This window comes from Stegostoma tigrinum, chromosome 27, assembly GCF_030684315.1.
Source record: "Stegostoma tigrinum isolate sSteTig4 chromosome 27, sSteTig4.hap1, whole genome shotgun sequence".
Lineage (NCBI taxonomy): Eukaryota > Metazoa > Chordata > Chondrichthyes > Orectolobiformes > Stegostomatidae > Stegostoma > Stegostoma tigrinum.
This window is the reverse complement of record NC_081380.1, coordinates 38,942,414-38,969,670: the sequence shown is the minus strand read 5'-3', so window position 1 is coordinate 38,969,670 and position 27,257 is coordinate 38,942,414. Positions and strand designations below refer to the sequence as shown.

The window sequence follows — 27,257 nt, the reverse complement described above, 5'->3', positions numbered from 1 at the left end:
TTATTCATTCAGGTTAGGTGAGTGGGCCATGCTAAATGGCCCCACAGAGACAAAAGAAACTGCAGATGCTGGAATCCAAGGTAGACAACCAGGAGGCTGGAATAACACAGCAGGCCGGCCAGCATCTGGAGGCAAGGAGAAGTCAATGTTTCAGGAAACGTCGACTGCTCATGTCCTCCATGTGTTGCCTGGGTTACTGTGCTCTTCCAGCCTCCTGTCTGTCTACCCAAATTGCCCCACAGTGTCCAGGATTAGCCATGGGAAATGCATGGTTACCAGAATAGGGTAGAGGTGTGGGTCTGGGTGGGATGCCCTTTGGAGGGTCGGTGTGGGCTGAATGGCCTGCTTCCACCCTGAGTGGGAGTGATTCCTGGGCCCCAGAAACAGATAGTACTGGAGAAACTCAGCAGGTCTGGCAGCACCTGGGGAGAGAAGTCAGAGAATGATGTTTCAGAATGATGGTCACCATGATAAACATAGGGATTCCGTGATGTTAAGACCTGGGAAGGAGAGAGAATGGTCTCCTGTTTGCTGACACCTTGCGGCACGGCCTGTGGCTCAGGGTGGGGATACCATCTGTAAACCCTATCCCCCTGAGCTGGCATTGATGGTAGCAATCTGCGGGGTGGAGAGAGGTAAAAGGGGAGCCATAGAATTGACACACCATGATACCACGAAAGCTGCTGAGAAGCAGAAGAGTGAGTCGAGTCTGTGCGTGTTTTGTAAAAGTTTATAAATTGCAACATTTCTGGGGAGTGAAAAGACACATGACCGCTCAAAATAGCAAACCTTTTCAAAGCACAGAAACTATCTAAAGAAGAGACAGGCCATTTCAGATTCAGCACACGCATCAATGTGATGCACAAGTCAAAATAATTATTTACTGTCACCGATGTATAAAATGATTGATCACTGGCTATTTTTGGGTGGGGTGGGGTGGGAATCACGTGAGGCATTAAATCCTTTCACCCTCTTGTGAAAAAGACAGGGGTGACTATGAAGCCACTTCCCCAGCTCACAGTGCCCACTCCTCCTCTCCCTGACCCCTGACAAACATGCCACATGGAGATGTGGCCTAGGCCTGCAGTGTTGCGCTAAGATTAGATTGTTCCCCACTCTCACCACGCCAACATACCTGTCCACCGCGCTCCCCAGCACCCCCATCACCACCGCCTCCCCCCTCACCATCTACCCAGCCGTCATCCCACTCCCCTCTTCCCTCCCCAACCTCTCCCGCACACCCCCCCACCCCGTCCCCCCGCCTCACCACCATCGCAAGAAATGAATGTGGAGCACAAACCTGGATTCTTAAACTGATCCGCATTGGTTAGATGGTGCAGGGAGGGGCTGCTTGCTGACGGAGCGTGATCGCTGCGCAGCATCTGAGCGGCCCGCAGTCCGACTGAGCCGTAGTCCGCAAACGAGAAAGTGGCCCGCTGATCGCCGGGCGTGGAATAGAAACCGTAATCAGCAAACCCTGTGAGACACAGGGAGCCTTCATCATTGTCCAACCAGCACACAATTACCTCCAGTGTCCGACGCTTGGGCCCGTGTACATCACACCACGGTACAACAGCAAGTCTAGGACTCCGAAGTTTGAGAAAAGTCGTGTACGAGGACACACAGCAGACTGAAACCACCAGCAATACAGAATTGCAGCCCGCTCCCAGAGAGGTGCAGAGACTATGGAACGAGGGCATCCCAATTTTCCTGCTTGCTGCCGATACCAATAACCTCCTGCCATCTCCTCCAACAGTCCACCAAACCCTGGTTCAACTATGCATTAGTTCTGCACTCTATTCCACTATTTAGATGCATTAGGTACAGCTCAGATCCTTCAGAGGGAAAAGGAAATCTCATTCTGAATGAGTCCAAAAGCATTTGTTTTATTGTGTCAATTCTGAATGAAGGTCAGGAACTTGTTTTGTTGTTGCTCCTTGTGCAGCACAACACCCCACCTCCATCTGCCAGCTCAGTACCGACTGAACTCACCGACCGGCAAACAAGGCTTGTAAAGCAATCTCACGGCTGTGGGGCCTGAGCAACGACAGGGGAGTTGAGATCCCACACCTGGAGGGAATTTGTGTCAGGCAAGCCTGTATTTTCTGTTGTGTTGAAGGCAGTGCCCAGCTGAGTCTGTGTCGTGCTTGTGGACCCTCGTGTAGGATGCCAGTACCCACGGCAGGAAAATGAGCAACGTTCTTACTTCCTCACTTGGCCATTAATGTGCCGACCTGTGTCACCTTTTCCTAACAGAGCCTCTACAATTGTCACAGGCTCTTTTTCAGCATGCAGGCATGTTACTGTGCTAAGGAGACCACCTGAACAGCAGGGAAGGGACAAAGGAACCTTGTGAAGGCACAGACACACACAGACATACAAACAGACACATACACACAAACATACACACACACGCAGACACACACACATACAGACACAGACACACGCACATACATACAGACATACACACAGACACATACATACACACACATGCATAGACACACACACATATGCGCACACATACACATACACAGATACACACACACAGACGCATGCACCCGCACACACATACGCACAGACCCCTGTGCACGCACACACACACACACACACACACACACACACACAAACACACTCATACGCACACACACACATACACACACACACACACACACACACTCACATGTACACACACACAGATGCATGCACCTGCACACACATACGCACAAACCCCCGTGCACGCAAACACACAGTCACACACACACTCACACACACACACCCACACACATACACACACACACACACACACACACACTCACCCACACACATACAAACACACACTCACACACACACACACACACACACACACACACACACACACACACACACACACACACACACACACACACACAGTTGCTATAGATGCTTGGTTGAAAACGTGCCACAAAAGGGGCAACTAACAGCTACAGGAACTAAGGGCTTTCTCCTGCTCTGGGCTATCGCATGTCCTCAGTATGCAGTGTGGGAGGGCTCACTGTTAAGGGAACCCAGGGTGACATGGAGAGGCAGCCCCAACGAAGGCAACAGATGTGGTTATTATCAGGTCAGCCATGATCTCCTTCAACAGTGGAGCATACACCTGCTGCCACATCATATGGTTATGGTCTAGAGCAGGCAGGAGTTCAAAACCCACCACATTCCTTAGGAAATTTAAACTCAGTTCATAAATAAATGTGCAATGAAATATTTATATTAACAGTGGTAATACAACTGCCAGATCTCTATAAACCCATCAGGTTCACTAATACCCGTTAGGGAAGGAAATCTGCCATCCTTACCTGGTCTGGCCTACATGTGACTCCAGACCCACAGCAATGTGGCTGACTCTTAACTGCTCCCTGAAATGACCCAGCAAGCCTCCGAATAAAGGGCAATCTGGATAGCCAACAAATTGGACTTGCCAATGATACCCAAATCCAGAGTTTGAATATTAAACTAAGTGGGAGGGAAAGGAGAGACAGACTTTGAATAAGTCCTCCCCACACAACGCCAATCCTTGCTGTGCATTCCATACTCCACCCCCCAACAAAAACCGCTATTCCCAACAAATACTGTAGACTGCTTGTTTTTGCAGAGCCTGGCGCTGGGTAAAAAAGACAAAAACCAGGAAACTAACTCTCCAATGGCTGCTCCCCTCAGGCCAATTGTGAGAAGTGGGGCTGACTGCGTCCAGGAGCAGCGGTGCCCTGCGTGCCCTGACAGAGGTGAGGTACAAGGGTGGCACAAACAGCAAATAAAAAGAGCTGTGTTCTTGGGAGAACATGCAATGGAATTGTTGGCACAGCAACTAGGGGAAACCAAAGCAATGGCATTGGCACAGCTATACTAAGGGAAATACTTTGGCTTGTGCCAGTGCAGTGTCGTAACGATAGCCCCTTTAAGACAGAACTAGAACATGCTCCAGAGATAATAGATCGCAGCGGATACTGACTGGAGGAAATGCTGAAGAGCTGGTTTCCCCCAGTAGGGGAAGCTGCTGGGAAGCAGGAGAGAGCAGACTGGAGTTTGCATTGAACTGGGAAATATAAACAAATGCAGACGCGGAAGACAGACTGACTTGTGCTTCATACTTTAGTAAGTGGATGACTGGTAACATAGCACAGTGTGGGGAGAAAATCTGAGACAGATTTAATTCCAGTCCATCAGTATCCCTTCTATCTCCAACCCAGCTCTTCTGTTCCTCTCACCATTTTTCTTGAAGGTGTGGACATTTGTTAGATTACATTTTCACTGATATCTGGCATCATCACCTACTCTTTCTTATCTAGGTACCCTACCAAGCAGGGTCAGCTAGTCCAGTTCAATTCCAAACCATGCTGATACATAGCATGTATCCTTTGGAAGTGATCTGAAGCAGCATTCCTGCCTGACAATGATTCCCTTATCTACGGCCAGCAACCTGACTCTACTTTCTCCAATCCAGAAACATAAGACCAACCAACTTTAGCACTCAACTCCTGCCCCAGCCCAATATTGGGCAGTTGACTGTGTGGTGGGAACCAAATCTAAGGCTGTCTTTCCTATCTGGTCTGTTCTCACAGTGCCTTGAATCAGTGCACCATCAAAAGCCACATTGAGAGGGTCACGAATCTCTTCAACTTTCTATCCCAGGTGGCTATAGATATTCAAACATTGGATGTACTGAAGACAGGGGGGGGGATCTCAATAAATATTTTGGTCTCTCATGGGATGGAGGCGGCTCGGGTCGGCGGTCAGAGAGACAGAGAAGTTGAGTGGCCAACGTCTTACTGTTCAGCAGGGCAAGCTCAAGAGACTGAACGACTGCTGTATTTCATGTCATAGGAGAGCCTGAGATTGACCAAGAATTAAGAAGGAAGGCATCTTTGGTGCATTATATCTGAGCTGTGCATAATGCATTTAAATCATACTGACTGCTAAAGCCGAGGGACACCAAAGAAGCCGATCTGTTGGCTGCCAGTGCTTTTCAGTGCCAAGCTAAAATGTTCCACCCCAAAAGGTAGCACCTATAAAAAAAACCCTGCAAATTAAACAGTTCTCTCACCCTGGTTGCCTTGCCAAGGATTCCTGTGAGATCCTGACTTGTTCCCTCCTTGCTTCCCATCCCAAATTCCCCTGGCGTTGCAGGTTTGAAATGAGGTAGCGCAAGCCAGACGAGGCCTCAATATCATGCGGATTATCAGTCAAGGGAATTAGTCCCTCTTTTGGACCCAGTCAGTTCATGGGTCATAGTAACCGGGTGCAGAGAAGGTTCAAAGTTCAGCAAGAGTAGAACAGGAGTTCCTGTTGGTCTGGGGCCCCGAAGTGGATTGCAGAAAGATCAATGGCAGTAAATGTATCCAGGCAGGAAATGAGGGAGAGGACAGGAGGTCACTGAATGCTATCGAATAAAAACAATGGCAAGCATCTGGTCTGTCACAAGTTAAGCTTTTCTGCATTGAATCACTCTGAAAAACGTTCAAAGATTCAGTCATTCAACTAGTCTTCACCTGTGCAATAAAACAAACAATAAACTAGCAGTAGGAGTAGGTCTTTGAGCCTGCTGTGCCATTCAATATGATCATGTCTGATCATCCACCCCAGTCCCTTGTTCCTGCTTTCTCTCCCATACCCTCTGATTTCTTCAGCCCAAGGAACTATATCCAACTACTTTCTGAAAACATTCCACGTTTTGGCCTCAACTGCTTTCTGTGGAAGAGAATTGCACATGCTCTCCACTCTCTGGGTGAAGACATTTCTTCTGCATCTTAGCTGTAAATATCCTACACCATATCCTTAGACTGCGACCCCCGATTCTGAATTCCCCAGTCATGAGAAACACCCCATTTAGCCCTGTTAGAGTTTTATAGGTTCCTATGAGATCCCACCATGCTACACCCCCACCCAATTATTCTTATAAACTCCATTGAAGAACCAATTTACTCTTGTCATGCGTCAGTCCTGTCGTCCCAGGAATCAGCTGGTAAAATGTCCACTGTACTCCCTCCATCACCAGAATATCCTTCCTTGAGATAAGGAGACTAAAACTGTGCACAGTACTCCAGGTGTGTCTCACCAAAAACATGCTCCAAGCAGACCCAAAGTTCAGTACACACTCAATTTCCTTTCCGACAGAGAAGGCCAATTTTCCTTGACTCCCTGTTTGCTGGCATTGTATTTATTAGTCTGCCAGAAAGCTGTTTGGAACTCATTGAAAAGAAACATACTCTTGTCTTAACAGTACACACTCTCTGAATGGCTGTCATCCTCAAAGCAGCAATAAATATTTCATTACACCCAACAAACCCTGGGAGCAGTAAAGTAACTTCACCTCCAGCTCCTCCAGGTACCCACCGAACACAACTCCAAAACACGCCTCATATCTCTTACCCATTGCTAGGGCAGGAATACACAATCAGCGCGCAGGGGGGGGGGGGGGAGACAGCAGTGGGGGGGGGGGGGGTGGGGGGAGAGCAGGGGGGAGGGTAGGGGGGGATGACATTTGGGGCAAAACCTACTTGGGAGTATTGGCCATGCTCTGGTGTAGAGACTGGCCGACTTCCATCTGTCCTGAGTTCATGGTAAGTGGTGAGATGCTGGGATAGTGCCAACTGCAGGAATATGAAACCTAATTCACAGCTAACAATGAAGCAGACAGAGGTAACCTGCCCCAGAAGGGGCATTAGCCTCAAGTCATAAAGTTTATCCAATAATGACCTGCTCCTGGAGACTTCATTTCCCTCATTCAAGACATTTCTTTAAAACCTAAGACCCTCTGGTCATCTGACTGTGTTCTATAACATTCCTGTGAAACTTCTTGGGGCCATTCCATTATATTAAAGGTGCTAAATAAATGTAAGCTGTTAGCGGAGAAGCAGATCTGTGGATATGAGCCTGAACCACAAGACCCTACCCAGGCAGATATGGAGGGAATGCCGTGAACAGAGGCCCTGCATGCCCAACTTAAGCCGGTGACTTGGGGTATGGGAGTGGGGTTGAGGTGGGTGTTGATACCAGGGCCCAAATGAGGCTTCTCCCCCGGTAGAACAGCAGCCACCCTGAAATCTCGGGCCCCAGAGCCTGGACAACTGGGTACACCTCTCGTTTGAACAGCTCAGGGCGTGACAACATGTCCCTTGCCTGGCCCACGTTTGCAAAGGTCAGAGGGAAGACTCATCGTGACCACTTCTAAGGCATGATGTGGAGGTGCCAGTGTTGGATTGGGGCAGGCAAGGTCAGAAACCACATGACACCAGGTCATAGTCCAACAGGTTGTTTGTTTGAAAACACAAGCTCTCGGAGCCTCGCTCCTTCTTCAGGGGAAGCAATTCAGGAGTTGGCGCTGGAGCTTGGATTAATGTACCACCTGCGAAAGGAGCTGAGTTTGGTCGGAAGTGGTGACTGAGCAAAGGATCTGGCCAGGAAGCTACGACGGGGAGTCAGCCGCATCTTAAGAAGAGAATGGATTCAGAAAGGGAATGGTTAAGGAGGCCTCGAGATGCTGTGAGAAATCATCTGAAACGGATGATGCAAGTGCGGGCAGGGGAGAATGGACAGTTGCCGGAAGGCTTGCACAGTCAGTGAATGCAGGAGATCAACCTTTCCAAAGTAAAGAATAAGGGAGCTCGGAAAACTGAGCACGACAAAGTCCTACAGGACATCGACTGAGTTTGAACCTTCCGCGGCAGAAGTTGGCAATTACCGTTTTTTTAAAAAAAAGTTTATTCATGGATCTGGGCATCACTTAGCATTAACTGCCCAGCCCTCAATACCCTTGAAGATTGCTTTTGCAGGCCATCTTATAGCTGTGTTCTCTCCACTCTCACAAAGAGTTTCCCCCCATTTTCAACATTTTTGGACACCTCAATCAAACCTCTCCCTGCTCCTTCTCTGCCCTAAGGAGGACAACTACAGATTCTCAAGCCCATTCACAGTTGCTTTTGATCTACTAAATGCCTCCTGTACTCTCTCTATGGCTGTGATACCCTTCCTAAATCGTGAGGCCTGGAATCGAACCCAGTATTAATGCTTTTCTTTTTCTCAGCTCTTTCTAACATAGCGCCTTATTTGTTTTTACTGACATGTAATTTTTTTTGCCTTGTGTAATCTCTTTGTCAATTTCTCATCAAGAGTCATGTTGTCCATGTTATTGATAATCAGACCTGGCTGATTGCTAGATAATAACATCACAGATCGAGTTCTGTTATTTATTGCTTGTGGAATTGGTTCAGCTTGACTCAAACAAAAATAACAGTCCCACTTTGGCTAAGCTTCCTGACAGTCAAGGGGTCGCTGCACAAAAGGGAGCCCTCAGCTCATCTTTAATCATTATGAAAGGCTTCTGTGATTTTAATCCATCTCTGTAGTGAGTGTTAATGGTTCTGTGGCCTTGGGAGTTTGGACATTTCTCTGTGCATGTCACTAATTAGACGAGCAAGCAACTATTCAAAGTCTCTCATGTTTCTAATTAAGATTCTTAACAACAAACAAATGCCAAGCCTGTCCTGTCCCATTCCCCTCACTGCCTGGGCTTTCATCACATCTTCTTAAATTTCTTGGTTAGCCTATCGTTGGAGACTCCTGTAGTGCAGTGACAGTGTCCCCATGTTTGGATCATGAAGATTCAGGTCCAAATCTCTCCTACCCAGATACATGCTCTAACACTTGTGAGCAGATTATGGTGAGGAAATGGCCTAATGGTACTATTGCTGGGCTGTTAATCCAGAGATGCCCCAGGTTCAATCCAACCACAGCAGGGTCCAGGACCAAAACATCAGCTTTCCTGCTCCTATGATGCTGCTTGGCCTGCTGTGTTCATCCAGCTCTACACCTTGTTATCTCAGATTCTCCGGTTCCTACTATCTCACCCACAGCAGATGGTGATAATTGAATAAAACATATTTAATGACAGCCGCAAATCCATTTTCAATCATTAGGGAAAAACACCCATCTGGTTCACCCATCTGGTCCTTTAGGGAAGGAAGCTGCCATCCGTACCTGGTCTGGCCTACATGTGACTCCAGACCCCGATAGCAATGTGGTTGACTCTGAACTGTTCCTCTGGGCAATAAATGCTGCCTAGCCAGTGATGTCCTCATCCCATGAATGGAAAAAAAAATTAAAAGCAACTCGATTCTTCCTATCTTTCTGCCATCTCGTGGACAGGATCTGATCACTGAAGGCGAGTGGGTGGGAGAGGAATTTTCCAGATCAATTTTTCTGCCATTTTTGGACATTGATCTCAATTTTGATTTGCCTCTCTGAGGAGGTCATATGGTTGCAAAGTGGGTCTAAGAGGAAGTATTTACGCACAATAGTCTGGTCATCACAGAGGTCAAGACAGACCTGCCAAACCAGGTCACCTTTTCCCACTCATCACTGTTCTCAATTCTATCTGAAGTTCACTCTAGCACTCCCGTATGAAGGCTGTGGTTCAAGTCACGCTCCAGGGCATCAGCACAGTCATCAAACAGTGCATTACTGAGGGAGTGCTGCACTGTCAGAGCTGCTGCTCTCAGATAAAGTAATTCAAACCAAGGCCTTGCCAGTGGACAGGAAAGATCCTGTGGCACAGTTTCACAGAATTGTAGGGCAGGCATCGCCCACCAATATTTACCCGACATCTCAAAAGAAAGCAGATTCTCTGGTCATTATCACGTGGCCGTTTGCAGGAACTTACTGGGGGCAAGTTGCCCTGTTCCTCTGTTACCTCAGTAGGTATGCTTAAAAAGAATTTCACTGGTTAAAGTTATGGTCTTATGGTCTTACGTTTCAATTGTATAGGAGCTGGGGTAGACTGCACCTGGAGTAGCGTGAGCAGTTTTGGTCTGCTGACCTCAGGAACGTGTGTTATTGCCATTGGGGAAGTGCAAGCAAGGTTCATCAGACTTGTTCCTGGGATAGCCAGACTGTCTTATGAAGAGAGATTAGAGAAACTGGGCCTGTATTCTCTAGGAGTTTGAAGAATGAGAAGTGATTTCATTGAAACCTACAAAATACTCAAAAGGGATTGACAGGGTAGATGTAGGTAAGATGTTTCCTCTGGGTTTGGAGAGTCTAGAATCATACAGTCATAGAGATGTACAACATGGGAACAGGCCCTTCGGTCCAGCTCATCCATGCTGACCAGGTATCCTAAATTAATCTCGTCCCATTTGCCAGCTTTTGACCCATATCCCTGTAAACCCTTCCTATTCCTGTGACTATCCAGATGCCTTTTAATTGTTGTAATTGTACCAGCCTCCACCACTTCCTCTGGCAACTCATTCTAGACATACACCACCCTCTGTGTGAAAAAGTTGCCCCTCAGGTCCCTTTTACATCTTTCCCCCCTCACCTTAAACCTGTGCCCTCTAGTTTTGGACTCCCTTAGCCTCGGGAAAATACTTTGTCTAATTACCCTATCCGCACCCCTCATGATTTTATAAACCTCAATAAGGTCACCCATCAGCCTCTGAGAGAAAACCGCCCCAGTCTCTCCCTGTAGCTCAAAAATCCTCCAACCCTGGCAACATCCTTGGAAATCGTTTCTGAACCCTTTCAAGTTGAACAATATCCTCCCTTTAGCAGGGACACCAGGAGGCCCAATTTCAAAACAGGAGGGGAAGCAGTTAGGACTGAGAGGAGAACTTGCTTTTACTCAGAGGGTAGTAAACCTTTGCAATTCTCTCGCTTAGACTGCCGAGGAACCCCAGTCTTTGAATCTGTCTAGAGATCTACAGAGTCTAAAATGCCATTACTATAACGGAATATGCGGATAACGTGGGGTTAAGAAGTTGGAGTGAATGGTCAGTCATCGTTTTACAAGTTGGAGGAGCAGGCTTGATGGGGTGAACGGCTTCCTCCCGGGTAAAGCGCTTTTGGGACGCCCTGCGGTTTGTGCAAGGCGCTATACAAATGCGCACCTTCTTCGGGTTTTTTTTCCCTCCTTCACAACGCTCTCGGAATGAGCAGAAGCCGGGGATCTGTTACTGTTTCAAGCTGTCGGATGTTTGAGGCAGCAGCACGACAAGAGGTATTTTATATGTCTCAGCAGGAGGCTACACGCCATTCTTCCTTTGTAGGCTCTTTAACAAATATGGCAAATATTTGGATATCTCGGGTTGCGTGGGAATTGGTTGGTAACTGAGACACCACGATATCAGACAGCTTACACTTTGCCTTGACAAAATCAAAAACATAACGATTATATATTTTTTAAGACCCGCCAAATATTCCGAGTGTCTTTGCTGAGGTGACTTAGTGGAAAGGGATTTTAGCTGGCAGTGTGAATCTGGGCCATCCATTCATTTTCTCTTAACACCTTCCCACCTCCAGTAATTTTTATTCTGCCCACCCCCTGGTTTTGTCTCTGGGATCACCAGCTATCCACAGTGGCCCTAGAGTGTCTCCCACGGACAAAGGCCGCGAGTGAAATTGTCATCCTTAAAAGATAATGTGGCTTTTCTTTCTCGTTCTAATTTCTTGGAAAACCATCTTTTGCTGGTTATAAGCGTACAAGGGTGGTGTTTGTCTCAGTGCGGTGGTTTGCAGGTGGAAGTCGGATGGCAGAAAGGTCAGCAACATGCTGGACAGTGTTAGTCCCGCGAAGTTGCGCACACCCACCGTCAGGATCTGAGGTGGAGAAAGTGCAAAGGATCGAATTTAGACAATGTCAGGCATTCAGCATCTGTCACCAGCACTGAGTCCGGGGCCTACGCTTCAGCCTAACGTCCTGATACAGTGAAACAAGAGAAGGCTATTTGGTCCCTCACGTCTGCTCCACCATTTAAAAACATCTTGGCTGACCTGACGTTGAAGAGGGGTCTTAACTTCAACTAAGTTTCTGACAACTCGCCAACCACCCCTCCCACCACATACCCAACCCCCAACCAATCAACCTCATCTCCTTTGTCAACCGAAACTGAATCTAACTCCATCTTGAATATGTTCAATGATGCGCCCTCCATTGCTCTCAGGGGTGGGGTGGTTGGCTGCACGGAATTTCAAAGATTTACGATAGTATTTCCTCACCACCCCCCAATATCTCTGTGCTGTTTGACTCTATGATTATGACTATGACAATCTTAAACAGCAGGTCCCTCATTTTGAAACTGCTCCTGCGTTCTCCATTCTCCACAACAGGTAAGCTTTTCACAGCTTCGACCCTGTTAAGCCCACCCACCCCCAAAACATTTCAGTAAGATCATCTCCCATTCTCTGAAACTCCAATCAGCACAGGTCCTGCTCATCCTTTCCTCATAAGAGAGCCCCTTCATCTCAGGAACGTTTGTTTTGAGGAAGGGTCACTGGACCCGAAGCGTTAACTCTGTTTTCTCCTCCACAGATGCTGCCAGACTTGCTGAGCTTTTCCAGCAACTTTGTTTTTGAACCTTTGTTGAACCGTTTCCAATGGGAGTGCTTTACTTCCTTGGCTAAAGAAACAAAGACCATATGGAGCACTCCAGCTCTGCTCTCACCAATGGCCTGCACAGGTGGAACAGGGCTCCCCACACAGTAAAAGAATCTACCCATTCACAGCCCGTCATATTACGGCTTGGTCAACGTAATGTTGGGGTCCATGAAGTTTTTAACAAGTTCAGAAGTTCCTTAATTATTGACATCCAAATGGTGAGTGGTCTGCCAGTTTTGACACTTGAGTCCAGCCTCTGTTATGGGCGTGAGCTGAGTAGTGGGTGGGAAGGTGGTGAGCTCGGTACCCAGCTTTTATTACATGTCCTTGTTCCCAAAATGCACCCAGAAATGGGCCTGTAACATGCAGCCCCAATGTTTCAGGAATGGCTGTCATACCATACTTATTGATGCTTTTAATTCACCCATCACTGCTACAATATTGTTCCTGTTCAGAGGTGCTATGACACACCTCCATGAGACTTGAACCTAGGCTTTCTAGTCTGGAGGCAAGGACGCTACCCCTGCAATACAAGAGTCCCTATCATCACAGATATATGCTTGTGCACTCTGTTCCTTCCAGTCACCTCTGGCTATCTGTTCCTACTCCAGTATTCTGTACTTCCCATCACGTGATCCCTCTCCCCCAATGCCCTCCATTCAGCCTCAAGTTATTGAATTGGCCCAGAACTCTGTTCCCATTTTGTTTCTCGTGTCACACCTCTCAAAGATATGGCTCCCGCTTTGTTCTCAGTGTCCCATGAATCAAAATCTTTTACTCGCACACCAGTGTTTGAGCTACACATTGAGCTCTCTAATCCTGTTCACCCTTTATGGCTCGGGGAGTAAAATCTTTTGGCTCTCTGTGTTGGTCAAACCTTGGGTAGCTCATATCTCTCAGCAGTCCTACCTATCTCACTAGTCTTCACCCTTCCTAACCCTGACCACAGAGCAAACCTGAAGACTTTATCATGTGGCGTGTGATTGTGCTCCCCCCTGCCCTGGAACAAAGCGTCCAGTTAACTTTCCCCATTCCTGATGCATCGCTGCGTCTAAAACGCAAGCTCCAGCCCACTAACTCAGATCCAAAGTTCCGCCAGCTGCAGGCAATCAGGCTTCGGATCTGGTGTCCTCTATCTTTCACATACTACAGGAGCAATGCATCGTCTGCACTGCCACCTTCACAGTGTTTAATACAACTATTTTGCTTTGACATTTAGAAATATTGCTCAACTGTTATTTGGAGTTATACCAAGTAGTTTAATTAGTTATGCTGTAAATGTAATGCAATATTGACAGTTGGTGTCTATCAAACTTGCTGACATGACCCACAATATAGCCCAATGGATAGGGCCCAGACTGCGACCTGAGGGACAGGGCCCAGACCGTAGCCTGAGGGACAGGGCCTACACTGTGGCCTGATGGACAGGTCCCAGGCTGCAGCTTGATGGATAGGGCCCAGACCGCGGCCTGAGGGACAGGGCCCAGATCGTGGCCTGAAGACAGGGTTCAGACCATGGCAGGGCACAGACTGCAACCTGATGGAGAGGGCCCAGACCGCAGCCTGATAACAGGGCCTACACTGTGGCCTGATGGATACGGCCTAGATCACGGCCTGAGGACAGGACCCAGACTGCAGCCTGAGGGACAGTGCCCAGACTGCAACCTGATGGACACGGCCCAGATTGCAGCCTGATGGATAGGGCCCAGGCTATGGCCTGAGGACAAGGCCCAGACCGCGGCCTGAGGGACAGGGCCAAGACCACAGCCTGATAACAGGGTCTACACTGTGGCCTGATGGGCAGAGCCCAGACTGCGGCCTGAGGGCAGGTCCCAGTCTGCAGCCTGAGGGACCGTGCCCAGACTGCAACCTGATGGACACGGCCCAGGCTGCGGCCTGAGCGACAGGGCCTACATTGCAGCCTGATGGACAGGGCCCAGGTTGCAACCTGACGGAAGGGGTCCACACTGGACAGGGCTCAGTCTGCGGCCTGATGTTATAAGAGATTTCAGCTGAATATAATACTCCTAGTCCACAGTGGAATACTTTATAAGGCTTGGTCCTACCTCATTCCGCACTGACCCCTGACATGAAACGAAGAAGTCTCTGTCAAAAGCTATTTAAAAACTCCACTTATAATACAAACAATGCTGATGCATGTCAAGGAATTATTGGTAGTAATCCCTCTGCCAGACAGACGCCATCCTCTCTGTGATTCCTCCTGGGAGCAGGAGATTAAATTACTGCCATACACTCACCGCATTTGATGTTTTGTTTGGGACAGTTTGGTGTATTTCCTCACCCTTATCCATCTGTCTGGATCCAGTTAACAGAAAGGATAGATCATTATTGCGCTGAATTATTTACCAATATCTTAGTTAACTACACAGGGCTGTTGGATTAGAGCTTTAACTGTGCACAGAGCTGCTGAATGATCAGAAATTGGTGTAAGGAGAGAAGGTGGAGAAGAATCATAGAATCCCTACGGTGTGGAAGCAGGCTATTTGGCCCACTGAATCCACACCAACCCTTATAACAGCATCCAAGCCAGACTCCACCCCCTACCCTATCCCTGTAACTCCACATTTCCCATGGCTCACCCACCTAACCTACACACCCTTCAACACCATGGGCAATTTAGCACGGCCAGTCTGCCTAACCTGCACATCTTTGGACTGTGGGAGGTAACTGGAGCACCCGGACGAAACCCACGCAGACACGGGGAGAACGTGCAAACTTCACACAGACAGTTACCCCAAGGTGGAATTGAACCCAGACGCCCTGGTGCTGTGAGGCAGCCGTGCTAACCTCTGAGCCAACGTGCCACCCACAGAAGTTGCTGGACAACTGATCTAGTCTGATCAATTGAGCCAATAGAGTTTTCTTAAAATTCATTTACATTCCCTGGAAGGTGAAACAGTGGCATAAGAATATGAAAACTATGAGCAGTAGTAGGCCATTCAGCCCCTCGAGGCTACTCTGCCATTTATTAGATTATTGGCTGATCTTATCTCAGCCTCAGCTCCACTTTCCTGCCCCGGTCTCCATATCTCTCTAGCCTATTACTAATTAAAATTCTGTTCAAATCTTACTATGGCGGCTGATAGAAATTCAATGAATAAAACTTGGAATTATAAAATTAGTCTCAGTGATACAGTGGCTCAATGGTTAGCACTGCTGCCTCACAGCACCAGGGACCTGGGTTCAATCCCACCCTCGGGTGACTGTCTGTATAGAGTTTGCACGTTCTCCTTGTGTCTGTGTGGGCTTCCTCTGGTTGCTCTGATTTCTTCCCATAGTCCAAAGATGTGCACAATGGGTGGGTTGGCCATGGGAAATGCAGGGTTATGGGCCTAGCATAAGGAGTTGGGTGTGGCTGGGATGCTCTTTTGATGGCCAGTATGGACTTGAAGGGCCGAAAGGCCTGCTCCCACACTGTAGGGATTCCATAATAATGTCCATGACAATTCTCACTGACTGTTGTAAAATCCATCTGGTTGACTAACACCCTTTCAGGGAAGGAAATCTGCTGTTCTTGCCTGGTCTGGCCTACATGTGACTCCCAGTGAAGGGGCTCACTCTTTGCTATCTCCTGAAAAGGCCGAGCAAGCTGCTCAGTTCAAGGGCAATTGGGGACGGCCTTGCCAGAGACTCCGGTCCCATGAAAGAATATAGAAAATAAAGGCAGTGAATGGTATTCCTAAATTCTGGTGTCAGGAAGGGTCACTGGACCCGAAATGTTAACTCCGATTGCTCTTCACAGATGCTGTCAGACCTGCTGAGCTTTTCTAGCAACTTCTGTCTTTGTTTCTGAATTAGATTTGTAAATTGGTTATTTTATTCACTGTGGGCCTGCTTGACCAATTATTGAATTGAAGAAGGGCCATCATTCTACAGGCAATAGCTGGTCTTCGTTCCAAAAATCGAAACAACATTGAGAAAATAACTTCCCATCTTGCAGCCTGGACTTTTGACCTTTGGAATTTTATTTGTATTCTTTTTCCACTCGTGGTATATATGTTAAACTTTGGTCCATCATAATTGTGTGTGTGTGTGTGTGTGTGCTTATGTGTGTCTGTGAGCTTGTGTGTGTATGTGTGTCTGTGTGAGTGTGTGTGCCTGTGTGTGTGTGTGTGTTTATGTGTGTCTGCGAGCTTGTGTGTGTATGTGTGTATCGGTGTGTGTGTGTGCTTACGTGTGTCTGTGAGCTTGTGTGTGTATGTGTGTGTTTGTGTGTGTGTGTGTTTATGTGTGTCTGTGAGCTGGTGTGTGTGTGTATCTGTGAGTGTGTGTGTGTGTGTGTATCTGTGTGTGTGTGTGTGTGTGTGTGTGCTTATGTGTGTCTGTGAGCTTATGTGTGTATGTGTGTCTGTGTGAGTGTGTGTGCCTGTGTGTGTGTGTGTGTGTGTTTATGTGTGTCTGCGAGCTTGTGTGTGTATGTGTGTATCTGTGTGTGTGTCGGTGTGTGTGTGTGCTTACGTGTGTCTGTGAGCTTGTGTGCGTATGTGTGTATCTGTGTGTGTGTGTGTGTGTGTGTGTGTGTGTTTATGTGTGTCTGTGAGCTGGTGTGTGTGTGTATCTGTGAGAGAGAGTGTGTGTGTGTGTGTGTGTGTGTAGATCGGGGTACAGATTATGCTACATAAATTAGAAAGCTTCATTGTCACTGCTCTTCCTAAAGTGCATTACAATAATCATTTTCTTCTGTTACTGACAACCCTCGTGAAATGCTTTTGTCCTGAGTAGTGGTCATTTTGACAGTCCCAGTGGAATTTTAAGAGTTTATGCATTTTGTAACGACTTGTGAGGCACAATTATTAGTGCACCACTCTCTAGTTAAGTCATGACAAAAATGTGATGCTAAGTAATGAGTGAGAAATGTAGTGCTTCAGCAGCGTAACATCTCTGTCAGCTACAGTCAATGTGTTTGTGTGAATGGAAAACCCTTGCGCATGAATCTGAGTGAGATTATTGTCATTGGGCTAACCCCCATGGGAAATCTGGCACCAGAGTGTGTTTTGTGCCTGCCCTGAACCCTCACTCTCAGCGTGTCACTAAAACAGTACGGGAGGGAAGAAGGCACTGAGCAAAGTGATAGAAAACCGCTCCCTGGCTTGCCTCATAGTGACAACGACAGACACCCGGCAACGATCAAATTCTTGAACCGTTGTTGATCCAAGGTACAGGTGCAATAGGGAAATATTAATGTCAAAAGGAATCTTCTCAACGCTGACACTCGCATGATATAAAAAAACAAGTTTGTCCAATCTGGCCTGGACAGAGTGGATGTGGGGAAGATGCTTCCACTGGTAGGAGAGTCTAGGACCCGAGGGCACAGCCTTAGGCTAAAGGGAAGACCCTTTAGAACAGAGATAAGAAGAAACTTTTTCAGCCAGAGAGCAGTGAATCGATGGAATTCACTGCCACAGAAGGCTGTGGAGGTCAGGTCATTGAGTACATTTAAGGCCGAGACAGATAGGTTCTTGATTATCAAGGGAATCAAGGGCTATGGGGAGAAAGCAGGAGAATGGGGTTGAGGAATGCATCAGCCATGATTGAATGGTGGAGCAGACTCAATGGCCTAATTTTTGCTCCTGTGTCTTATGGTCTTATGGTCAATCTCTCCTCACAGCTAAGACGCTCCAATCCTGGAAGCTGTTTCTGTACCTTCTCCGAAGCTTCTACATCCTATTGGCACCAAAACTGTACGCAATGTTCCAAATGAGGCCTAATTAAAGTTCTATACAACTGCAAGATGGCTTGGTGACTTTTATACTTTGTGCCCCGATAAGGCAAGCATTCCAAGCTCTCTTGACCTCCTTGTCCACTTGTGTTACCATTTTCAGGGAACTGTGGACATGTACACCGAGATCCCTCTGTATGTTAATGCTTCTAAGGGTTCTGCCATTTACTGCATTAGACCTTCCAAAATGGACGCTTGGGCGGTAGGGGGCAACCTGATAGAAGATTACAAAATTATGGGAGGTATGGATAGAATGAATAGTCGGAGTCTCTTTCCCAGGGTAGAAAAGTTCATTTCTAGGGGAAATAGACCTGGGGGCAAGTTTAATGGAGAGGCAAGCTTTTGACACAGAGAGTGAAGTGTGCCTAGAATGCGCTGCCAGATGAAATGATGGAGGTAGATACAGTAGCCATATTTCATATATGACAGATATATGAAGAGGCAGGGAACTCAGGGACCATGTGGAGGCAAAAGCTTTTTAGTTTAGAAAGGTAATGTGTGTCAGCACAGGCTTGTTGGGCTGAAGGATCTATTCCTGTGCTGTACTGTTCTTTATTCTTTGAAAATGAGACCGAGAGATGTGTGGGCCGTAGTGTGTTAACCCGGGCTGCAATGTTAGGCCTGAAGGGTTTGGCTAAGTGAAGCTGCTCTGTTATGAAGCCATCGACAGCCAGAAAGATTCAGGAGATTGTAGTCCTACTGACTTTCAATATTATTGCAGGATGTGGCCTCTGGTGGTTAACACCCTCACTTATTGCCCGACAAATAACTTTTCATACCAAGTAGAGCCAATCAACTATACAGCCATCGCTGGAGGATTTCATAAGTAGTGACCTGCAAATCTATGAAAGCCAATGGTTATTTGCAAAACTGCTTACTCCAACAGGCTCAAAAGAGGCTAACAGGAGAAAGGTCTGTGTTTCCCAGACCTAACACATAGCGTCAATGTAACACTCCATGCTTGTCTCTTCATTTCATCTGAGGTGGGCTAAGAAGCCATACCTTTCTGTTTAAAAAAAAATTACTACGGTGTCACTGGGTTAGCATTTGTAGACCTTTTGCAGTTGCCCTGGAGGAGCTGATGGTGAGCTACCTTCTTGAACAACTACAATCATTTGGTGTAGGGACACCCACAGCGCTGTTAGCGAGGGGAGAGCCAGGATTTTGCCCCAATGACACTTTAAGAATGACAACATATTTCCAAGTGAAGGTGTTGAGTGATTTGGAGGGGAACTGGAAATGGTGGTGTTCCCACGTTGGGTGTATGCTGCTATTGACTCTCTCAGTGGTGGAGGTTGCAGTTTTGGAAATCAGTTCGTCTTGTAAGTGATGAACAACACTGCCACCCTAGATCGGCGCTGGAGGGAGCAAATAAAGTGGTGCAAATCTGGAAGGTATCAAGCTCCTTGAGTGTTGTAGGAGCTGCACCCTTCCAGGTACGTGGGGAGTATTCCATCAAAGACCTAATGTGTAGCGGGTGGGAAGTCAGGAGGGTGAGTTATCAGCCCCCTCAGAATTTCTAGCTTCTGACCCACTGTTGCTCACACCCACAGTACCTGAACAGCCGGTCCTGTTCCGTTTCCAGTCAATGGCAGTCCCTAAGATAGTGACTGTGTGAGAGTAATACCCCATGGATGGTAACACCATTGACTGTCATTGGGGACAACTGTTCTGAGATAGTGGCAGGACTGGACTTTCTCCCTAAAAAGTAGCAATTTTTTTTTAGCCCACCTTCTTAGCCTACCTCAGATGAAATGAAGAGACAAGCATGGAGTGTTACATTGACGCTATGCGTTAGGCAGTCTAGGTCAGAGAAACACAGACCTTTCTCCTGTTAGCCTCTTTTGAGCCTGTTGGAGTAAGTAGTTTTGCAAATAACCATTGACTTTCATAGATTTGCAGGTCACTACTTATGAAATCCTCCAGCAACGGCTCTGTAGTTGATTGGCTCTACTTGATATATATTACAACATTTAAAAGGCATCAGGATGGGCTTATGACTAGGAAGGGTTTAAAGGGATATGGGCCAAATGCTGGCAAATGGCACTAGATTAATTTAAGAGAGCTGGTCAGCATGGACAAGTTGGACCGAAGGGTCTGTTTATGTGTTGTATACCTCGATGATTTTATGGTATATATGGCATAAAACCTATATATGTGGAAAGGGTGAGGTAATAAAAGAATAAGTTGGATTTGCAATTTATTTATTTTGTAATCTGTAATGAACCCTACACCACCATTGCCACGGCTAACTGCATTTACATCAAATGTTTACAACAGTTTTGACAGCTCTTTCATTAATATTAATGACTGATCTGTAACAAACGGTTGTATTATTTTTAGACCTCTCTAATTGGGTAGTCATTGCTCATCTGTAAACCAAATGAGATAATATTTGTAGCTATGGTAACAGAGACCACAGACTCCCTGATAATGTTTCTCAAACTATAAGACCATAAGACCATAAGACATAGGAGTGAAGTAAGGCCATTTGGCCCATCAAGTCCACTCTGCCATTTAAATCATGGCTGACGGGCATTTCAACATCACTTCCCTGCACTCTCCCCGTAGCCCTTGATACCTTTTGAGACCAAGAATTTGTCGATCTCTGCCTTGAAGGCATCCAACGACCCGGCCTCCACTGCACTCTGGGGCAATGAATTCCACAAGCCCACCACTCTCTGGCTGAAGAAATGTCGTCTCATTTCCGTTTTAAATTTACTCCCTCTAATTTTAAGGCTCTGCCCACGGGTCCTAGTCTCCCCGCCTAACGGAAACAACTTCCTAGCGTCTGCCCCTTCTAAGCCATACATTATCTTGTAAGTTTCTATTAGATCACCCCCCAACCTTCTAAACTCTAATGAGTACAATCCCAGGATCATTAGCCGTTCATCATACGTTAAACCTACTAAAATGTTACACAGTTAAAAAGGCCATTGCTCCTCATATTCAACAGAGTTCATTTGAAACTTTATCCAAACTGTTCAGTGAAAGACCATCCCATGCTGCAGTTTATGTGGTCTACACTCTTCCCATCTGCTACCACTGTCGTCACATGATCTACACCCTTCCCATCCACCACCATTACTGTCACAGGGTCTATACCCTTCCCATCCACCACCATTACTGTCACAGGGTCTATACCCTTCCCATCCACCACCATTACTGTCACAGGGTCTATACCCTTCCCATCCACCACCAGTGCAGTCACACGGTCCACACCATTCCCATCCACCACCATTGCAGGCACAGGGACTCCACCCTTCCCATCCGCCACCACTGCAGGCACATGGTCCACACCCAAACCCATCCAACACCATTACAACACATGATCTATACCCTTCCCATCCACCACCACTGCAGGCACATGATCTATACCCTTCCCATCCACCACCACTGCAGGCACATGATCTATACACTTCCGATCCACCACGACTGCAGTCACATGGTCCACACCCTTCCCATCCACCACCATTACATCACATGATCTATACCCATCCCATCCCACGCCACTGCAGGCACACGGTGCACACCCTTCCCATCCACCACCAGTGCAGTCACACGGTCTACACCCTTCCCATCCACCACCACTGCAGGCACACGGTCCACACCCTTCCCATCCGCCACCTCTGCAGTCACATGGTCCACACCCTTCCCATCCACACCATTACATCACATGATCTATACCCTTCCCATCCACCACCACAGCAGGCACACGGTCCACACCCTTCCCATCCACCATCACTGCAGACACAAGGTCGACACCCTTCCCATCCACCACCAGTGCAGTTACACGGTCTACACCCTTCCCATCCACCACCACTGCAGGCACAGGGACTCCACCCTTCCCATCCAACACCACTGCAGGCTCACGGTCCACACCCTTCCCATCCGCCACCACTGCAGGCACACGACCTACACCCTTCCCATCCACCACCACTGCAGGCACACGACCTACACCCTTCCCATCCACCACCACTGCAGTCACATGATCTATACCCTTCCCATCCACCACCACTGCAGGCACATGGTCCACATCCAAAACCATTACATCACATGATCTATACCCTTCCCATCCACCACCACTGCAGGCACATGATCTATACCCTTCCCATCCACCACCACTGCAGGCACATGATCTATACACTTCCCATCCACCACGACAGCAGTCACATGGTCCACACCCTTCCCATCCACCACCATTACATCACATGATCTATACCCTTCCCATCCACCGCCACTGTTAGGCACATGGTCCACACCCATCCCATCCACCACCATTACATCACATGATCTACACCCTTCCCACCCACCACCACTGCAGGCACACGGTCTCCACCTTTCCCATCCACCACCACTGCAGGCACAGGGACTCCACCCTTCCCATCCACCACCACTGCTGGCTCACGGTCCACACCCTTCCCATCCACCACCACTGCAGGCACAGGGACTCCACCCTTCCCATCCAACACCACTGCAGGCTCACGGTCCACACCCTTCCCATCCGCCACCACTGCAGGCACACGATCTACACCCTTCCCATCCACCACCACTGCAGTCACATGGTCCACACCCTTCCCATCCACCACCATTACATCACATGATCTATACCCTTCCCATCCACCACCACTGCAGGCACACCGTCCACACCCTTCCCATCACCACCACTGCAGGCACATGGTCCACACCCAAACCCATCCAATACCATTACAACACATGATCTATACCCTTCCCATCCACCACCACTGCAGGCACATGATCTATACCCTTCCCATCCACCACCACTGCAGGCACATGATCTATACACTTCCCATCCACCACGACAGCAGTCACATGATCTATACACTTCCGATCCACCATGACTGCAGTCACATGGTCCACACCCTTCCCATCCACCACCATTACATCACATGATCAATACCCTTCCCATCCCACGCCACTGCAGGCACATGGTGCACACCCATCCCATCCACCACAGCAGGCACATGGTCCACACCCTTCCCATCCACCACCATTACATCACATGATCTATACCCTTCCCATCCACCACCACTGCAGGCACATGATTGATACCCTTCCCATCCACCACCACTGCAGGCACATGATCTATACCCTTCCCATCCACCACTGCAGGCACACAGTCTACACCCTTCCCATCCAACATCACTGCAGGCGCACGATCTACACCCTTCCCATTCACCACCACTGCAGGCTCACGGTCTACACCCTTCCCATCCACCACCAGTGCAGGCACACGGTCTACACCCTTCCCATCCACCACCACTGCAGGCACAGGGACTCCACCCTTCCCATCCAACACCACTGCAGGCTCACGGTCCACACCCTTCCCATCCAACACCACTGCAGGCTCACGGTCCACACCCTTCCCATCCACCACCAGTGCAGGCACACGGTCTACACCCTTCCCATCCACCACCACTGCAGGCACAGGGACTCCACCCTTCCCATCCAACACCACTGCAGGCTCACGGTCCACACCCTTCCCATCCACCACCACTGCAGGCATACGGTCCACACCCTTCCCATCCACCACCACTGCAGGCACATGGTCCACATCCAATACCATTACATCACATGATCTATACCCTTCCCATTCACCACCACTGCAGGCACATGATCTATACACTTCCCATCCACCACGATAGCAGTCACATGGTCCACACCCTTCCCATCCACCACCATTACATCACACGGTCCACACCCATCCCATCCACCACCACTGCAGTCACATGATCTACACCCTTCCCATCCAACACCACTGCAGTCACACGATCTATACCCCTCACATCGACCACCACTGCAGGCACATGGTCTACACCCTTCCCATCTACCGCTAGTGCAGTCACATGGTCCACCCCCTTTCCATCCACCATCATTACATCACATGATCTATACCCTTCCCATCCACCACCACTGCAGTCACATGGTCCACACCCTTCCCATCCAATACCATTACATCACATGATCTATACCCTTCCCATCCACCACCACTGCAGGCACACAATCTAAACCCTTCCCATCCACCACCACTGCAGGCACACGATCTATACCCTTCCCATCCACCACCACTGCAGTCACATGGTCCACACCCAAACCCATCCACTACCATTACATCACATGATCTATACCCTTCCCATCCACCACCACTGCAGGCACACAATCTAAACCCTTCCCATCCACCACCACTGCAGGCACACGATCTACACCCTTCCCATCCACCACCACTGCAGTCACATGATCTATACCCTTCCCATCCAACACCACTGCAGGCACACGATTTACATCTTTCCCATCCACCACCACTGCAGTCACATGGTCCACACCCTTCCCATCCAATACCATTACATCACATGATCTATGCACTTACCATCCTCCACCACTGCAGGCAGATGATCTATACCCGTCCCATCCACCACCACTGCAGGCACACAATCTAAACCCATCCCATCCACCACCACTGCAGGCACACCATCTACACCCTTCTCATCCACCACCATTACATCACATGGTCTACACCCTTCCCATCCACCACCACTGCAGGCACACGATCTACACCGTTCCCATTCACCACCACTGCAGTCACATGGTCCACACCCAAACCCATCCAATACCATTACATCACATGATCTATACCCTTCCCATCCACCACCACTGCAGGCACATGATCTATACACTTCCCATCCACCACGACTGCAGGCACATGGTCCACACCCATCCCATCCACCACCACTGCAGTCACATGGTCTACACCCTTCCCATCCACCACCACTGCAGTCACACGGTCTACTCCCTTCCCATGCAACAACACTGCAGGCACACGGTCTCTACCCTTCCCATCCACCACCACTGCAGGCACACGATCTACACCCTTCCCATCCACCACCACTGCAGGCACATGGTCTACACCCTTCCCATCCACCACCACTGCAGGCACACAATCTAAACCCTTCCCATCCACCACCACTGCAGTCACACGATCTACACCCTTCCCATCCACCACCACTGCAGGCACACCATCTCCACCCTTACCATCCAAGACCACTGAACTCACATGGTCCACACTCTTCCCATCCACCACCAGTGCAGGCACACGATCTACACCCTTCCCATCCACCACCACTGCAGTCACATTGTCCACACCCATCCCAGCCACCGCCATTACATCACATGATCTATACCCTTCCCATCCACACCACTGCAGGCACACGGTCTACAACCTTCCCATCCACCACCACTGCAGGCACACGGTCTCCACCCTTCCCATCCACCACCACTGCAGGCACACGGTCTCCACCCTTCCCATCCACCACCACTGCAGGCACACGGTCTCCACCCTTCCCCTCCACCACCACTGCAGTCACACGGTCTACACCCTTCCCATCCACCATCACTGTAGGCACACGGTCTACACCCTTCCCATCCACCACCACTGCAGGCACATGGTCTACACCCTTCCCATCCACCACCACTGCAGGCACATGGTCTACACCCTTCCCATGCAACACCACTGCAGGCACACGGTCTGCACCCTTCCCATCCACCACCACTGCAGTCACATGGTCTACACCCTTCCCAGCCACCACCAGTGCAGTCACACGATCTATACTCTTCCCATCCACCGCCACTGCAGGCACAACATCTCCACCCTTCCCATCCAAGACCACTGAAGTCACACGGTCCACACTCTTCCCATTCACAACCACTGCTGGCACACGGTCTACACCCATCCCATCCACCACCATTACGTCACACGATCTATACCCTTCCCATCCACCAACACTGCAGGCACATGGTCTACACCCTTCCCATCCACCACCACTGCAGGCAAACAGTCTACACCCTTCCCATCCACCACCAGTGCAGTCACATGTTCTACAACCTTCCCATCCACCACCACTGCAGTCACACCCTTCCCATCCTCCACCACTGCAGTCACATCCCATCCTCAACTATTACATCACATGATCTGTACCCTTCCCATCCACCACCACTGCAGGCACACGGTCTATACCCTTCCCATCCACCGCAACTGCAGGCACATGATCTACGCCCTTCCCATCCACCACCACTGCAGGCACACCATCTACACCCTTCCCATCCACCACCACTGCAGGCACACGGTCTACACCCTTCCCATCCACCACCACTGCAGGCACACCATCTACACCCTTCCCATCCACCACCACTGCAGGCACATGAGCTACACCCTTCCCATCGACCACCACTGCAGTCACACGGTCTACACCCTTCCCAGCCACCACCACTGCAGGCACACGAAACCACACCCTTCCCATCCACCACCACTGCAGTCACACGATCTATACGCCTCACATCGACAACCACTGCAGGCACATTGTCTACACCCTTCCCATCTACCACCACTGCAGTCACATGGTCCACCCCCTTTCCATCCACCACCATTACATCACATGATCTATACCCTTCCCATCCACCACCACTGCAGTCACACGATCTACACCCTTCCCATCCACCACCATTGCAGGCACACAGTCTACACCCTTCCCATCCACCACCAGTGCAGTCACACGTTCTACAACCTTCCCATCCACCACCACTGCAGGCACACCCTTCCCATCCACCACCACTGCAGTCACACCGTCTATACCCTTCCCATCCACCTCCACTGCAGGCACATGATCTACACCCTTCCCATCCACCACCACTGCAGGCACATGATCTATACCCTTCCCATCCACCACCACTGCAGGCACATGATCTACACCCTTCCCATCCACCACCACTGCAGGCACACGGTCTACACTCTTCCCATCCACCACCACTGCACGCAAACGGTCTCCAAACTTCCCTTCCACCACCACTGCAGGCAAATGATCTCCACACTTCCCATCCACCACCACTGCAGGCACACGATCAACACCCTTCCCATCCACCACCACTGCAGGCACACGGTCGACACCCTTCCCATCTACCACCACTGCAGGCACATGATCTATACCCTTCCCATCAACCACCACTGCAGGCACACGGTCTACACCCTTCCCAACCACCACCACTGCAGGCACATGATCTACACCCTTCCCATCCACCACCACTGCAGGCACACGGTCT

At 49.0% G+C, this 27,257-nt stretch overlaps 1 protein-coding gene across 20 annotated transcripts in view; it reads right to left on the bottom strand.

Moving 5' to 3' along the window:
- The window catches only part of msi2b (musashi RNA-binding protein 2b), a 518,162-nt gene that overhangs the window by 39,743 nt on the left and 451,162 nt on the right, over positions 1 to 27,257 (bottom strand). For 12 of the 20 annotated variants that reach the window (XM_048557145.2, XM_048557146.2, XM_048557147.2 and 9 more), the window contains one exon: positions 1,301 to 1,477. The exons of the other annotated variants lie outside the window; for them this stretch is intronic. In XM_048557145.2, coding sequence (XP_048413102.1) covers positions 1,301 to 1,477 — 177 coding nt within the window. The remainder of the gene's footprint in view (positions 1 to 1,300; positions 1,478 to 27,257) is intronic. 20 annotated transcript variants of the gene reach the window in all.